This window comes from Seriola aureovittata, chromosome 24 (genome assembly GCF_021018895.1).
Source record: "Seriola aureovittata isolate HTS-2021-v1 ecotype China chromosome 24, ASM2101889v1, whole genome shotgun sequence".
In the NCBI taxonomy this organism is placed as follows: domain Eukaryota; kingdom Metazoa; phylum Chordata; class Actinopteri; order Carangiformes; family Carangidae; genus Seriola; species Seriola aureovittata.
In genome coordinates, this window is record NC_079387.1 from 5,462,609 (window position 1) to 5,479,004 (window position 16,396).

General features: G+C 42.6%; 1 protein-coding gene across 2 annotated transcripts; it reads left to right on the forward strand.

The window, feature by feature from the left end:
• The first annotated feature begins 1,533 nt into the window (after nucleotides 1–1,533).
• On the forward strand, nucleotides 1,534–15,851 carry tubgcp3 (tubulin, gamma complex associated protein 3). 2 transcript variants are annotated; one of them, XM_056370918.1, is made up of 23 exons: nucleotides 1,534–1,732; nucleotides 2,708–2,815; nucleotides 3,841–3,908; nucleotides 4,189–4,266; nucleotides 4,358–4,566; nucleotides 5,366–5,538; nucleotides 5,968–6,080; nucleotides 7,212–7,337; nucleotides 7,466–7,534; nucleotides 7,629–7,761; nucleotides 7,856–8,022; nucleotides 8,937–9,047; nucleotides 9,179–9,287; nucleotides 10,062–10,251; nucleotides 10,386–10,521; nucleotides 10,630–10,698; nucleotides 10,902–11,037; nucleotides 11,306–11,394; nucleotides 11,864–11,995; nucleotides 12,116–12,256; nucleotides 12,391–12,507; nucleotides 12,635–12,741; nucleotides 13,094–15,851. In XM_056370918.1, exons 1-23 carry the CDS (start codon nucleotides 1,657–1,659, stop codon nucleotides 13,182–13,184), a joined length of 2,748 nt encoding a protein of 915 aa, XP_056226893.1. In that variant the 5' UTR covers nucleotides 1,534–1,656; the 3' UTR covers nucleotides 13,185–15,851. The 2 variants fall into 2 exon arrangements, with proteins under 2 accessions (XP_056226893.1, XP_056226892.1); XM_056370917.1 differs by having other exon boundaries at nucleotides 12,635–12,729; nucleotides 13,098–15,851.
• The last annotated feature ends 545 nt before the right edge of the window (nucleotides 15,852–16,396 follow it).

Here is a 16,396-nt window from a genome sequence, read left to right on the forward strand (position 1 = left end):
CACTCAAGGGCTACTGGTTCAGAAACTACCGCCCCAGTGTGAAGGTGAAAGAAAGCGAATGAGTGGAGTGACACCCTTAAATAATCTTCTAGTGCCCAGGTGAAGATTGAAGAAAGGAAGACGAAAATGAAATAAAATAGGGATCTATACTACACTACCGAGAGTACCAACCAACATTTTTAATTTCTGACAGAATTTGTCAGAAACACACGACAAACTTATTTGACATTACACATCATTATCTGCTACTATTTTTAAAAAGAAATGCAAACTAAAAAGTAATACAACCACTTTTTCCTTAGAACAGCAAATTAGTTGAGTTTAAATCATTTTGTTCATCTAGTAGATATTATATAATTTATTGCAGCAAAAACTTAACGTAATGAATATATATTGAATATTAAGTGATCAGTATCTACAAATTAAGGGTTAGTGGAGGTCAGATTAAGGGTCAGAACCACGATCCGTGGGCCTATGTTTCCGGAGGGAAATGTTTTCATTCATTTGTCCAACGTCTGTTTCCTGGAGACGCTTTTCGGCGGGTTCTGTTGAAACACAAGAGTCAAAGTCACTACAATAACAATCAACATATCCGGTTGTAGTCTTCACAATAAAAGCCTGACTGAAGCGAGGTGAACATTTTTTCTTTAAAATAGTATTTCAAGTAAAGCACTGAAAAGGAATTTAAATTTAAAGTTTTTTATCTTGGACTTTCACCATGTACAATACATCATGTCATAATAGCCATTCAGGTCTCTTTGTTTTTAAACCATTTACATCTTTTTTTTTAATTGACATATTCTTGGTATTGTGCTTTTTGGAATAATTTTAACATTTTTATATACTCTAAGTTTGTTATACCTTTACTTAGGCACTATTGCATTACAGCTGGGTACATTATTATTTACTTTTTCAGCCCTGCTAAGGACCACACCAAGGCTGAATTCAGACCAGAGGTGCTGTTAAGGCCAGAATAGACCAAATATGTGATAAACATGCAACAGTTCTTTGAACAGGTATATATGTTTCTGTTCACCCCCATTAAAATGACATAATGAAGTTGAACTGAACCGATGTTTTGCAGTAGGTCCATGTGAGGAAAAACCAAGGTAAATATTCAGGGATGTAGGACAATCCTTTTTGCATACCTTTTATGGCACAAATCAATAGTATTGCCATCAAAAGTATAAAGCTGGTTCTGAGAGGCATTAAAGTCCAATTCCTGAGTAGTATATTTTTCCCTTTTCCAACCTTATGTGAACTACACTATTAATGGGCAACATAGTAAAATCAACTTTTTAAATGAGTTTTTTTTTAAATAATGTATCTTTTACCATTCATTTAAATTCCTTGCACTTTACTATTAATTAACTTCTATTTAGTTAGTCTTATGTGGGAGTGCTTCATTTCATCCTGATATTTTATCCCCATTCATTCAACCTTCCTGATTCTCATGCCAAAAGAGTGAGAAATTCGATGCTTTTACTTTGAAGGAAACATGTCGTCAGCTGCGGTGATATTCTTCCTGCTTCGTGGTAGCTTGACTCAACTTGTCAAAATGGCGTTGCTTGTAGTGGGAGACTGGAGCTAGTTCATCTTATTCAGTGGCATTTATTCCTTTACTGGACAACACACGAATCTTAAGCCACAGATAGTATGGCGACCCTGGATCAGAAATCACCTAACGTGCTTCTCCAGAGCCTCTGCTGCAGAATCACGGGGAAAAGCGAAGGTACATCAGTTAACGTTAGCCTGCTCCGCGCTAGTCCAGATACGTGCACTACTCTTGTATGAAGCTAACCTCATTCAAAAATTCAGCACTTTGTTGTTGCTCTTCACAGTGCTAATAATACATATTTTACCTATAAGGTAAATATGTAGACTTGATCTTTATCGTCTACTGACAAATTCGGCGTATGATTCCCACACGACACAGTCATAAATGTATTAATAATTAAAGTTTTACACTCCTGGCGCTAGCTTAAACTGATATATTTTGCGAGGGGATGCTGTAGAAAACGGCTGAAGTTTTACTGAAATTAGCGCTGCTTGGTCTGTTGAACTTATGCCGAACTGAAGAGAGCATATTTTCAATTTCTAAACGACCTTGCTATGAACTAGCACACATCAGACTGATTTAAAAAATAGAGCATATGTTTGTTTTCACTTAGCTGTGTTGGAATACGGCACGTAAGCGGGGCTAGGTCCGCGTAGCTGTCAGCCAAAGGGTTTGGCTACGAGCACATCCCGCTTAACAGCTTCCTGGTACTCCCAGCTGTTTCTGTAACACAATATTAGCTTTGGTTTGATCAGCAGGTTAGCTGTTCACTCCGACTATCTGTAAGCTTGCTAGCCAGCTAGCGCGCACACTGACTAATACACTGTTTGCATGGTTATCGGATGCACTTGTGTCCTGTTAGCTGCAGGCCCCTGCTGGATGCAGGCATCTCAGAGGGAGGTTAGCATATCTGTTCAGAGATAGCGGCGAAAATATCAGTAAAATCTTGTGTTTTTCACTCACTTTGACGTGATTGCAGCTCTAACTCCATCATCAGACAACAAAGCCTTAGAGCTTGGCAGTGTTGACAGGAATATTAGAATGGGAAATGGGAAAAATGTCGGGTAACAGTAGAAAAACTCATAACTGATGATTATTTCTACAGGACTGCTATGAACTTTAGTCATTAATAGTTATTTATTTCTCCAGCTGAAGTTGCCCACCAGTTCCAGTATGCAGTGCGAGTCATTGGGAGTAACTACGCCCCCACAATTGAACGGGATGAGTTCCTGGTGTCAGAGAAGATCAAGAAGGAATGTGAGTGACATTTAGACAAACACAATCAATCTGTTGGTCACTGAACTGCTGTAACAGAGACGAGGAACTCATTATCCATCATTAACCTACAATAAATTACTCTGTTTTGCCTTTGTGGTATTCTACTATATCAAAACTAAATCTGTGCGCCTCTGCTGCTGCCAAGTGGTTTTGTGGTGTCCTCCCTTGGTTACCTTTTATGTTGGAGCCAATCCACAAAAAAGTCAAAAATCTTTATTGCACCATAATAGCAAATCTCAGTGGACTTTCATAGTAGCCAAGGTGGCACCATTAGTAGGAAAACATTGATCCAAGATAAAACAAAAATAGCTCAGCACTTACTGTACAGAGGACGTTATAATTATCCCAGGTTTTAAGGTGGACATTTAAAGTGTTTTTAAGACCACAGAGATGCAGTAAAAATGATAATCCAGGGGAAAGGGACACCTGCTGACTGGATTTAGATATTGATTCCCGATGTGATAAAATCAGATTTAGTCAAGTTGAATTTAAATCATATGAAAGAATGTAATCCAGTAACACCTACAAAAACAGCCATCGAAATACCCTTTGTTATGCAGCTCTTGCTCTCAACTGTGATGTGTCATACCAGAGCTGGTAGATGTTAATACAGAGGATAAGTTTGGTTTTTGTTCCGCTAACAGTTAGTTTTCTGTCATGCAGCAACACGTAGACCTGATATTGTTCAGGTCTGAAAAGCTTTTAAAATGTGTCATTTTGATGAAGGTCTCTTAAATCTTTTTTTACTCACAGTGTAATGACAGGTTTCCCTGTGCTGCAGAACAGAGCAAGATGTGCAGTCAGCATCCTGTCGGCTGTTCATGTTCCTCAGCAACTTTTGTTGTGCTCTGCAGTTTAAAATATATTTCATCATCCATGTTCGTTTTCCTAATAGGCTGTGTGTTGGTTATAAATCAGCCAGTGACAAACCTGCAGGGTTAGGTAGAGTTAGTGCTGTAGAAGTCAAACATCCCAGCTGACGGTGTGTCTTGATGCTGTTGCAGTGCTGAAGCAGAGGAGAGAAGCAGACGCTGCTCTGTTCTCTGAGCTGCACAGAAAACTTCAGACACAGGTTGGTATTTGTGTTTTGTTTTTGTTTAGTTTTTTTTGTTCTCATGAACACAGAAAACTGTCTGAAGCATCATGGGAAAATTCCCCCGCTTAACTCCAGGAATCTGATCAAGTGTCTCATTTAAATCAGTATTCACTATGACTCTCACATGTTCAATTTATCATTTTATTATATTATAAATGAATTATAAATGATGTTATTTATTGATGGAGGATATTTTTCAGTTGTGCACCCAGCACATTATGATGATTTTTAGCTAATGGGATGGTGTGCTTGTCAGGCTGTCCTGAAGCATCGCTGGTCTGTTCTCTACCTGCTGCTCAGCCTCTCTGAAGACCCCCGGAAACCGTCCAGCAGGGTGAGGGACACACACACTCACACTCATAAAAGTATGAGGGTCAAACTGACCTGAGACCCTCACCTCCTCACTGTCTCCCTGTCCTTCCCAGGTTGGCAACTATGGGGCTCTGTTTGCCCAGGCCCTCCCCAGGGACGCCCACTCCACCCCGTTCTACTGCACCCGGCCTCAGAGCCTGGCCCTGGGCTACGGGGAGAGAAGCGGCGGGCTGTCGGCCAGTGTGGGGACCAGCGGTATCTCCAGTCTGGGGGTGTACACGCTGAACGGACCCACGCCGACGCCACAGTCACTGCTGGCAGGGTGAGCACACTGGTCGAAGAAAGAGTTTTATCTTCTATCAACATTGCTGCTCTGCAGTCAGTTTTATTGCATCTTAATGGATAAACTTTATTCAGCTCCAGATGCACTTAAACAAACTGTGAACCTGAAACCAACATAATGCTTTGAATGATACCTATACCCGCTCTATATACATATAGAGGTGGTCAAAATAATGTCTGCGTTGTTTTTTTTTAAATGACAAAACAGCCCTATAGTCGTTATAAAATATGAAGTCATTACACCTTCATTCCCGAATCACACCTTTCAGCTGTGTTTAATCAGTGTCACCTGAAAGGCTGTGGAGAGAACGGGGTTACTTACTTATCTGATGCTCTTCTTGTAAGCATCAATTATCACCAATAAATGAACCTTCCTCTCAGCCTGACCTCGTTTAAATCTCTCTTATGAGGCATCAGAAGGCCATTTAATTCCATTTATCCTCGTTAATAATGCAGGAGGCCTACAGTTACATAATGGCCATTGAGCTGTCTGAGCTCACCTTTTAATCGTGAAAGGGCAACTCCGGCCTCCAAACTTAGAACAAAGAAGGTCTCAGGGCTTTGAATTGTAATTTTACACTATAGAAATGACAGTATCTGTGCTTTAATTATGCAAAGACGGGCTTTGTTGTTCTGAGTGTATCATCCAGCATGCGGGTTATGTGGGCCTAGGTGTTGGTTTTGTTTGTCGAAGTCATTATTGAATATAAAGAGGTTATGCCACACCCTTCAAGATATTAAACGGGGCCCCTTTTTGTGTGTGTGTTTGTGTGTTTTAGTCAGCCCCCTCAGTCTGCGGGCGGCGGTCAGCCTCTGGGCTCTCGACTGGCCTGGGCTCTTCCCGTGAGCTCTTCCCCTTCCTCCGCTCTGGCCCCGCCCAGTGCCCGGCTGCCCCTCGGACCTCCAGCTCTGTCCACCAGAGTGCTCCGTCCTCGCCGAGACGGCGACACAGGTGATGAGTGATGTGTGTGAACCAAGAATGACGTTAATGCCTGTAAGCAGCGCCGGTTACAGGCTGACCAGAACATCGTTAATGTGTTTTAATTGTCTGGAGGGTCATTCAGGTCAAAAAGGGTCCATCATGTTAACACAGATACTATTCTTAAAGTTTTTTTTGGTCTTACCTGTTAGTTAGAAATCATGTCCCTAAACAATATCCATCATTGTTCATTTCATAGTTTCAAGAAAGTGTTATTTTGGTTGTTTAATTTTGTTCTTATTCAAATTTTTCCGCAAATGTTATTTTATTAAGAAATTCAAATTGTATTACAACCCAAACTTTCACTGTGACTCGAAAGTTTTTATTCCAAGCTGAGAGCACACAATGTATTTTTTAATGTATAGTTTTTAATGTTCGTCCTCTCGTCCTCTGCTGGTGTAGGGGAGGTGAGCGAGGCGGCGCTGGTGCGAGACATCCTCTACGTCTTCCAGGGAATCGATGGCAAGTTCATCAAGATGAGCGCCCAGGAGAACTGCTACAAAATAGACAGCAAGGTACCTGAACCTGCGTCCAGCCTTGTAAAGCTTTTAATGGACTAATCAGTTCAGCGGATCGCGCACATTACCCAGAGTAACCTAAGAGTACAGTTCAGGTCATCATCATCATCATCCCAGAACAAATGCTACAATACAGACAGGGTGAACAGAGGGAAACGTGTGGCTGCTGCAGGAAGCATTAGACTGATTTCCCGAAGCTTCACACGTGAATGATGCTACAAGCTGACGCTGTCTGACTCAGATCTGTTAAACTGTGACTGCCACATTAATACTAGTTGTTCACTGTCTGACTTTCTGATTAAGCGTCCTCATATATTCAGAGCAGATGATACGAAATCAAGACTGTTGTTGTTGATTGGACTTTAAAAGAAAGATTCAACAGATCAATATGGAGCTCTTTGGCTCTGAGCCACATCGACCTCCCTCTGCTCTCTTTTCGCTCCTCTCTCCTGTCAATTTTCTTTTACTCCCCTCTCTCATATCATCGATAGGAAGGCCTGAGACGTAACCTGTCCCATATTCTCTCAGTGGTACTAAACATAGACTTGTGGTCAAGCCGGGAGCCACTGAGACCAGAGATAAATGACTCAAGGATGGAGATACTTTGGGCTCTTCTTCTCCCACTTAACCACTCTGTAAAGAGGTTTTGTTAAACAGATGAAAATTTAATGCATCATTAAATGTGAACTCTTGCCCAGCTGGAAAACATATCCCTTTCTGTGAGGAGGCCATGCCAGTTCTAGTTATAATTTATTTTGTGAATTATGATAATCTCCAGAACGTAACTCCATCAGGGCTTTTGTACCAATGATTATGTTACCAGAACAACAACGGCACAAGCTGCACAGTAGATCAACATCTTTGCTGCAGGATGTTCCTCATTGCTCCTTTTTCAATTGAATAATTATAATCAGTGTCATAACTCTAAAGTACTGTCACTCATCATAAATATCATACAAATATTATACTCAGAATGGGCCAATATTAACAGACTCACATCAGGATCAGGGCAGTCATTATCCTGTTGTTGACACATAAGATAATCATTTGCATACGGGTCATTGCAATTCATACAAGTGCAGTGCCTTGTGTTGTGTACGCGTTGTGATGTTTGCTGTGCCTCACCAGGTGGTGCTGTGCAAGTCCCTGAGGGACACCAGCAGCAGACTGGCCGAGCTGGGCTGGCTCCACAACAAAGTCAGGAAGTACACCGACGCCAGGAGCCTCGACCGCGCCTTCGGGCTGGTTGGACAGGTGTGTCTGCGCTCGCCATGTGTTTTAATTATCCTCGCTGGATATGCTCTTTAATTTTTTTTTTTTTTAAGCTCATCCTCCACTAACTCATATCTTTCCATCTATGTCTGTCCCCTCTGCGTCCTCAGAGCTTCTGTGCCTCGCTCCACCAGGAGCTGAAGGAGTACTACAGGCTGCTGTCTGTCCTCCACTCCCAGGTACTCACAGAGACGGATGATGTTCAGAAGAGCATCTAATAGAAAAGATGGTGGATAATGAAACTGCTGAAATTGACCTGTGTGTATGTTGTAGTTGCAGGTAGAGGACGAACATGGCGTGACCGTGTGCACAGAGAGCAGCCTGACTCTCAGGAGGCTGCTGGTTTGGATGTACGACCCCAAAGTCCGGCTCAAAACGTTAGCCGCCCTTGTCGACTTCTGCCAAGGTAGGTTGGATGCGTTGGATGGCAGTGGGTTTAACACATGATGTGAATAGGGATAGGAGTGTGTGTTTTAATGTGTTTGTGTGGTTGTGTTCAGGTCGAAAGGGGGGCGAGCTGGCCTCAGCTGTCCACGCCTATGGGAAAACAGGAGACCCACAGATGAGAGCGCTGGTTCAACACATCCTCAGCCTGGTGTCGCACCCCATCCTTAACTTCCTCTACAGGTGGATCTATGACGGAGAGCTGGAAGACACCTACCACGAGGTACACACCTCCTTCTCATCTTTGCAGTGCATGTGTGTTTTTGAAAAATCTCCAGACTGAAAACTGTGGTTATAATCATCCTAAATGTAGCGCAGTGTGGGTGAAGCTCCTGGGTTTTTGTAGAGAAGCCATCAGGAATTTACTGCTCGGTTCTGGAAATTGTTCTGTTTAACTCCTCTGACGTTTGACCCCAGTGAGAGAGAAGATAAGTGAGAGGAGGAGGAGGAGGAGGGAGAGAAATAAAGAGAGAGAGGTGAGGCAGGACAGCTTCTCAAATGAGAACTGATGAGAGGAGTGTAATGGAGAACCTGGTGATGGATGTTTCTCCTTTACTTCTCCCCGCTCACTCTTTCCTTTTCTCTCTCACTCAGTATTTATGTGTCCAGCATTTACCATTAGTTATCACTGGACTCTGCTCTTAAGTGCTGTGTTTAAGAAAACAGACAAAGTTATTGCACCTTTCAGGAGGGAAATGACCAAGTAAATCACACCTGCACAGTCTGTAAAAACACATGCAATAAACAGCACCTCTACATATGGTCACGATGATATATGATTATGTGCAAAATTACAGGGTGTTGTCTAAAGTGAAGCTTCCAAGCGAATTACAAACATTACATGCGCCATATTGTTTTCTTCCTCGACTCTTATTCCAGCTAAAAGGCTGTAGGAAAGTGTTCTACAATAAATAAATCTGTAATTAATTAAAGTGTGACATATGTGTGTACATCACACTGACCCCAGCTGGAAAAAAACCTTCCACTGTTTATTGAACTGTGTGTCATTATGCGTCTGTGTGTGTGTGTGTGTGTGTGTGTGTGTGTGTGTGTGTGTGTGTGTGTGTGTGTGTGTGTGTGTGTGTGTGTGTGTGTGTGTGTGTGTGTGTGTGTGTGTGTGTGTGTGTGTGTGTGTAGTTCTTTGTAGCATCAGATCCCAACGTGAAGACCGATCGTCTGTGGCACGACAAGTACTCCCTCAGGAAGTCTATGATCCCCTCCTTCATCACCATGGACCAGGCCCGCAAGGTATACCCACACACACACACACACACACACACACACACACACACACACACTATCACACAGAGTTATTGGCTATACACATCTAGGTAAGCCAGAGTTTCACCCTCAGCTCACTCTCATCTCGCCCCCTCCAGGTTCTGCTGATCGGTAAATCCATTAACTTCCTGCATCAGGTGTGTCACGACAGAACGCCGCCGGGCAAAATCACGTCGGCATCCAAGTCCGCGGACACGCCTAAAGATGGTAAGAGTCTCAGCCGCTGTTTGGCAACACTTAACGTCTGGACTTGCTTTCTGGGAATCATTCAGATTTAACAAGTTTTTTGCAACACTTCATAATGGGACATTATCTGTAGAAAATATCAGCTTAAGTTCATATGACATCAAGGTGAAGCAATAACACACAGAATGCTAATGTTGAAACTGGAATGGTATTTCTGGCTTTATTTCCACTCTTTATTGTTGTGTTTGCTTTTTCCACTGTTATTATTGAATCAAGCCTAATGATATTGACCAATAAGAAGCCTCTGTTTTTATTTCGTCCTCGTCGTATTGATATTGTTACATGGACAGTCAGAGATCGATGCTCTTACCGTTGGCCGGCCTTGTCCTCCTCTCCTTCTGACGGTGAAGTGGAAAGAAGTATACTTAGCCATAATCTATTGATTCGGTCTGTCGGACTTCATCGGACCAGTCTGATGTGCAGCTTTTACTGTATCTGTTGAAGGACATCACACTCACTTCTTGGTTGGAGCAGGGGGAGGATGTTTGTGTGGTTGACCCAGAGTCCGGTCAAACGTTTACCACATTCTTACCTTGACTTACTGTTTCTCCATTTTTTTGATCACCCATGCTTAACCAAGAAATACATTAATTTTGTTGTCTAGATTTTGAGCTAATTAAAAAGAGGGAAACAGACAAATATATCCTTGGATAGCAGTTAATGTAATAATGGATAAAAACCCCTGTAAAAGCCAGTAATCACAACCGTCCATCTCTTGTCTCCACGCTCTCGTAGCTGCAGAGCTGCTGTCAGACCTGGAGGGGGCTTTTCAGGAGAAGATTGATGCTGCCTACTTCGACACCAGCAAATACCTGCTGGATGTTCTCAACCGCAACTACCTGCTGCTGGAACACCTGCAGGCCATGAGGAGATACCTGCTGCTGGGCCAGGGAGACTTCATCAGGCACCTCATGGACCTGCTCAAGTTAGCAACAATATGCTATAGTTTCTCTACTACTGCTACTTTGTGCATGTAAAGCGTAGATGTAGCATCAGAATGCACGTCAGAACATCAGCCTGCGAGTCTCATTTTACCGTATCCTAATTATTTTGTCCCAGACCAGAGTTGGTGCGTCCTGCCACCACTTTGTACCAACACAACCTGACTGGGATCTTAGAAACGGCTGTCAGAGCCACCAACGCCCAGTTTGACAACGCAGAGATCCTCAAGAGGCTCGATGTTCGCCTGCTGGAGGTAATGGGTGTGTGTGTGTGTGTGTTTGTTTGTGTGTGTGTTTGTTTGTGTGTTTGTGTGTGTGGGAGAGTGCTGTCCTGACCTTACCGTGTCGTTTATTGGTTCCAGGTGTCTCCTGGTGACACAGGCTGGGATGTTTTCAGTCTGGACTACCATGTTGATGGACCCATTGCTACGGTAACACACACACACACACACACACACTCCTTCTCATACAGTTCCATATTGCAACATATTGCGCATATTCTTATCTCTGCAGAACTGCTGTGTGTATGTGGAAATCGTCAGTGTCAGTGTTCATGTATTGCTGCTGTGTGCTATCTGTGTGTGTGTGTGTGTGCGTGCGTGCGTGCGTGCGTGCGTGTGCGTGTGTGCCTCAGGTGTTCACGAGGGAATGTATGGGCCACTACCTGCGTGTGTTCAATTTCCTGTGGAGAGCCAAGAGGATGGAGTACACGCTGACTGACATCTGGAAGGGACAGATGTGTAATGCCAAGCTGCTCAAAACCATGCCTGGTACACAAACCCTGCATTATCCTATTTTTGGTCTCCATGCACTTTGTCATATACATATGCTGTAATAATCTGTCCTAACATACAGTAAATGGCAGGTTAAGATCAGGTGTGCTCCCCCTAACATAATACAATTTAAATCAGGCATTAACGCTTGGGTAAATAGATTATTATGGACGTTCAGATGTTGTTGTTTTGTTTTGTTTGTTTTTTTTAATGAGTCTGCAGCTTGTAGAGATGTCATCCTGGCGTTGTGCTTCTCTCCCTCCAGAGCTGTCCGGCGTGCTGCACCAGTGTCACATCCTGGCCTCCGAGATGGTCCACTTCATCCACCAGATGCAGTACTACATCACCTTCGAGGTCAGACCATTAAGCAGCGCTGCAACCATCGTAAAGGCCGTATAGCCGTCCGTGAAAAGCAGCAATTACAGCAGGAGGTGATCGGCTGTGTCTGTTAAATGCAACACAGCGAGATTCAGATTTACAGCATCCCTTTGAAGTCAGTTAAAAGGTTGCTGGTTCAAGCCCAGACTGATTGCCAAACAACTGAGTGCATGAACCGCTGACACTGTACTCAAAGTCAGACCAATGATGTTGTCAGGCTGAAAATCAATGAGTGAAAGTAATGTAAAGATTTGTCTGCTCAGACATTGATAAAATAAGTATAAGAATAATAATAAGAAAAACATATTGACTGCGGTCAGGGAGGCGCCACCATTACTTCAAATGTGGACGATACTGACCGTATATCTGATTTTTGTTTAATGTCATTCCCAGTCACTTTTGGTAAAGTGTGTGTGTGTGTGTGTGTCTTTGTGTGTGTGCTCAGGTGTTGGAGTGCTCCTGGGACGAGCTGTGGAACAAAGTGCAGCAGGCTCAGGACCTCGACCACATCATCGCCGCCCATGACGTCTTCCTGGACACCATCATCTCCAGATGCCTGCTGGACAATAACAGCAGGGTAACACACAAACACACACACACACACACACACACACACACACACAATAATCTAATGGAAGAAAGAAGATTATTTTTGTGATTTTTTACCCTTGTTTTCCTTCCTTGAATTCTGTTTCAGTCTCTTTTGAACCAGCTGAGGGCCATATTTGATCAGATCATAGAGTTTCAGAGCGCCCAGGACTCCCTCTACCGCTCTGCACTGGAGGAGCTCACCCTCAGACTGCAGTATGAAGAGAAGAAGCAGCAGAGAGAAGAGGAGGTGAGAAACGGAGGAGGAATTGAGGTTTCTGGGCCACTGATGAGCTACAGTAAAGAGAGAAAAAGAGTGGGAACATAATAGCACTGAAAGGTGTGATATTTTTACTCAACCCGTGTCTTCTCTTGCTGATTCAGGGTCAGTGGGGAGTGACGGCCGAACAAGAAGCAGAGGAGAAGAATAGGATTCAGGAGTTCCAGGAAACCATACCAAAGATGCGCTCCCAGCTGCGCATTCTCACCCACTTCTACCAGGTACCAGCCCGAGCCCCCTCCAGGAGCAGCTGTCAGGCAGTTGCATGTGATGCACGTGTAAGTGCAACCAGCTGTCATATAATATCTTCTCCTTTTCTTTTGTTTCCGTCCCTTCCCCTTCTCTCAGAGCATCGTCCAGCAGTTCCTGGTGCTGCTCATGACCAGTCCAGATGAGAGTCTGCGTTTCCTCAGCTTCAGACTGGACTTCAATGAACACTACAGGTACACGGCACAAAAAATCCTGAACAGCTTTTCCACTGGCCCAAATCTAACACATCATGATGAACATAAGTGCATGTGAGTTTAGTTTGGGACTTCAGCATCGCACGTTCAAACAGTTTCTGATTTGAACATATTTCCAGAGGAAGGACGAGGCAGGACTACACTGTGACTTCATGACCTTGATTAGGGATTCAGTTGTTTACTCTGTGTCTCTCACTGTTCTTGCACTTTCAAGAGCCGGTCCAGCAGAACATAGCTTCATCAGCTGTTAACCACATTTCTTATTGTTAATACATTGTAAATGTCAGTGTGAAATTCTGTAGTACAACAGTCTTTGAGAGCTTACACAATTATTATGCCCTCCACAGGGCCAGAGAGCCGAGGCTGCGAGCTTCACTAGGCGCCACCAGAGGGCGACGACCGTCAAATATCTGACACGAAGACAACGGCATTGACGAGCAACACTTCCAGTCATTGGAGCGTGGGGTATGACATCACAGAGACGGGCCGACCAGCATACTTTTAAGCGCTTCATTGTCGAGATGATGTCATGCCTTGGAGGAGCGATCCAGCGGTGTTCTGAACATTCTGGCATCGCGGCAGCAACGGCGGCGGTCACCAAGTGATGACATCACAGCAGAGGGCTCCAGTGAAGTCAGCTGAGTGCGATCAGAAACGATTAAAGTCCAGTAAATCAAACTTGTAAGAGGTCGTTGTGGCGACGCAGAGTAAACACCCTAAAAACAGACGCTCGGCGGGAATTCTGCAAAATGTCGAGTCAATTTGTGAAAAACTGTCCGGCTGAGTGTGGCGGAAACAAAAAGCTGCTGTCAGACAGACTGAGCTCCCCGACTCACACAGGGCCACCTTTCATGGCATGCCTTATTAATGAGGAGAAACAAAACCGTCTCTCTCAGCGTGGTTGCCAAATCTAGTCCCAACACACATAATGTATGTACATAGAGTTTATGCAAAAATGTATGTATGTGTGTATATATGCACTTGTCTGTTCACGTCAACACCCGTGGCTTTGCATCCTCTCACTAGGGTTCGACGGATATGCGTCCAATATTGATATCTTTTTCAATTTTGTATTTGTAGCAGTTATTAAAATGATTAATTGGGATCATTTATTACTGCAATTATTCCACAGGAGACAGTGTTTCTGCTGGAGTTTTCTCCTCAAAGCATGAGGCACTGACACTGTGTGGACAGGCAGGAACCTTCAGCATATTGAATATTTAATATTTATGGTCAATATTGGCACACCGCTATATCAGTCTAACCCTAGCTCTCCACTCTCCTCCTTAAAATCCAGGGTTTTTATTACATCAGGTCAGCTGTGCACTCATAAACATACACAACACACACGAAGACAGACCTGGCTCATGCAGACAAAAAGCTCCTTTGTTTACACCCTGTATTAATACCTGTGTTTTTGTTTTTTTCTTAACCAGATAGTTTTGTGTTTATCATTAGATTTATAAGACATAGGAAGCAAAGTATCTGGCGTCTGACCAGCGAGATGTTACCTTGACTGAGCGCCGACCGATATGAAGAATGTTATTAAGGGTTTACTATGTATTTAAGTGTTCTGCCTCCATTTCCCTGCTTAGTGTACAGCGTGTGCTTCTATGTCTGTGTGAGAGATGGATCATGTCAAAAGAAAACAATCCTCGCAACAACCACAACAACCTCACTTCTTGTCACCGCATAAACAATACGAACCATAGATGTTGGAATATTTCAGTTCCTTTAAATATTGTAAATATTTCTAAATCAGAAAAAGTTGAATGGTTATAAATGTTAACTCGGACAGTTTATTTTCAGAAACGAGTCTAGTCCCACATTATAGATAAGAAAACAAGAGTGTTTGTTATTGTTATTGAGTGAGGTTGGCTTCATGTGCATATGAGATGAAGACACTGACAGTATTATACCGGAGCATAGTTGCTGTTGATCAGCCTCCAAATTGTAGTTTAGTTAAACTGGAATCACTCGCTCATTTTGTAAGTTAAAGACCATCAAAACCCTTTGGATTTGATCATATTTTTTAAAAATGTTAAACAGATGAGGAGAAGCAGTCGTTATGGTAGTTGCAGTTCTTCAACCACAGGCGGAAAACTCAATCGGACCCAAACCCAAAAATATGTGTCCAGGCTTTCATCAGCTTTTACGCCTATTAAACAAATCCACACTTACAATCAACCCTTGTTATGACCCAAAACTGAAGAGTGAGGTGAAAATTCTACCTTTGCTTCTGCTCAAAAATCTTAATTGCTGTGGTAGGACACGACCATTTGCTGGATTTCCTTTTGTAGTTCATATTCAAATGCTTTTCGCTGTAGAAAATGGCAAAACTTGTTTGTTGAGATTGAAAAGCCAAGTAGCATTTTAATCAAGGTATACAATCATTTCCATATGAACAGCTGTGAGCGCTGATCTCACCTTGTAGGAGCTCTGATCCTGGGTCAGGGAGAAAGATGTTTCTAAAAGTAAAAAAAAAACTGCACATGCATTTTAAAGGATATGGTTAACTTACTAACAAACTTGCATCAAAATGTAATTTAAGACTTTTGTATGCCTCCTCGCAATGTTTCAATCTGTCCCTACACTTAACTATACAATAATTCAGAAGCAGTTACTAAACTTTTGTTAGTTTGTTTGAGTTATAAGTTGAGTTTGGCGTTTCATGGGGAAATGTTTACTCCTGCAGATTAACAACTTCAACTATATTTCAGGTTTTGGGGAAATCTTTTCACACTGCAGCATATACACAGATGTCCTCCAACATCAGGCCTGGACTCACTCTGTGTGTGTGTGTGTGTGTGTGTGTTGTGCAGAGAAGCTCCACGTCTGATTCGTATTTTTATCATTAGTGGAACAAATCGGTGCTGCATATGGTCACTAGACCAGTTAACTGCTTTCTGACAATGACTTTCCTTCATACACATAATTCTGAGTGAAGCGAAACACCACTTTAACACCAAACTGAACCGGGGTCAGCACTCCTGCACTGTCCGTCTGTCCTCTGCATTGTATAGCACATAATGTATAGAATATAGGGAAACAAACCATCCCGCTTCTTCTTTAATAAAGTTTTTTTGTTTTGTTTTTTTAAATGAATGTGTCTTCGTGTTTGTGTTTGACTTTTTTACTTGAAGCAGTATCGGTGGTTCTGTGCAGCTTTGCCTCTGGGTTGATTTGAATTTGCTTTGACTTAATTCCCCCCTCAGGCAATAAGTAAAAGATAATAAAAAAAAGAAAAGATAAAGATCATTTCAAGGTAATCTGTCCAGAAGAATCTCTAATGAATGTTAGTAGTTGGACACTTATTTTACTGTAGATCTTCTTCCCCTTATCTGACTTGGAAAAGATTTTGGAAAACCTATTAATACTTAAGTAATTACTAATTTAATTGTTTGAATATCCAGGCCTCCAATCTGTAGAGATGGTCTAGCCCCCATTTCCCATAATGCAATCACAAGCTTCTTTTGAGTAGACATCCCCTGCTTTGTAAACACATAAATCAATATCAATAGGCCTTAAAAGATCAAATTAAAGTGATTCATATGCAAATAAACACCATTAGCAATTATGTCAGTAATCTTGTAGGATTTAGAAATAGTTTATTTTGGAACCACATGGTTGTAATGAAGCTCAATAT

Excerpts from the sequence above, each read along its gene's own strand:
- tubgcp3 (XM_056370918.1), top strand. The coding sequence starts at position 1,657 with ATGGCGACCCTGGATCAGAAATCACCTAACGTGCTTCTCCAGAGCCTC. Across the intron at positions 9,288-10,061 it reads CGCGGACACGCCTAAAGATG|CTGCAGAGCTGCTGTCAGAC; the intron begins GTAAGAGTCTCA and ends ACGCTCTCGTAG. Across the intron at positions 11,395-11,863 it reads AGTACTACATCACCTTCGAG|GTGTTGGAGTGCTCCTGGGA; the intron begins GTCAGACCATTA and ends GTGTGTGCTCAG.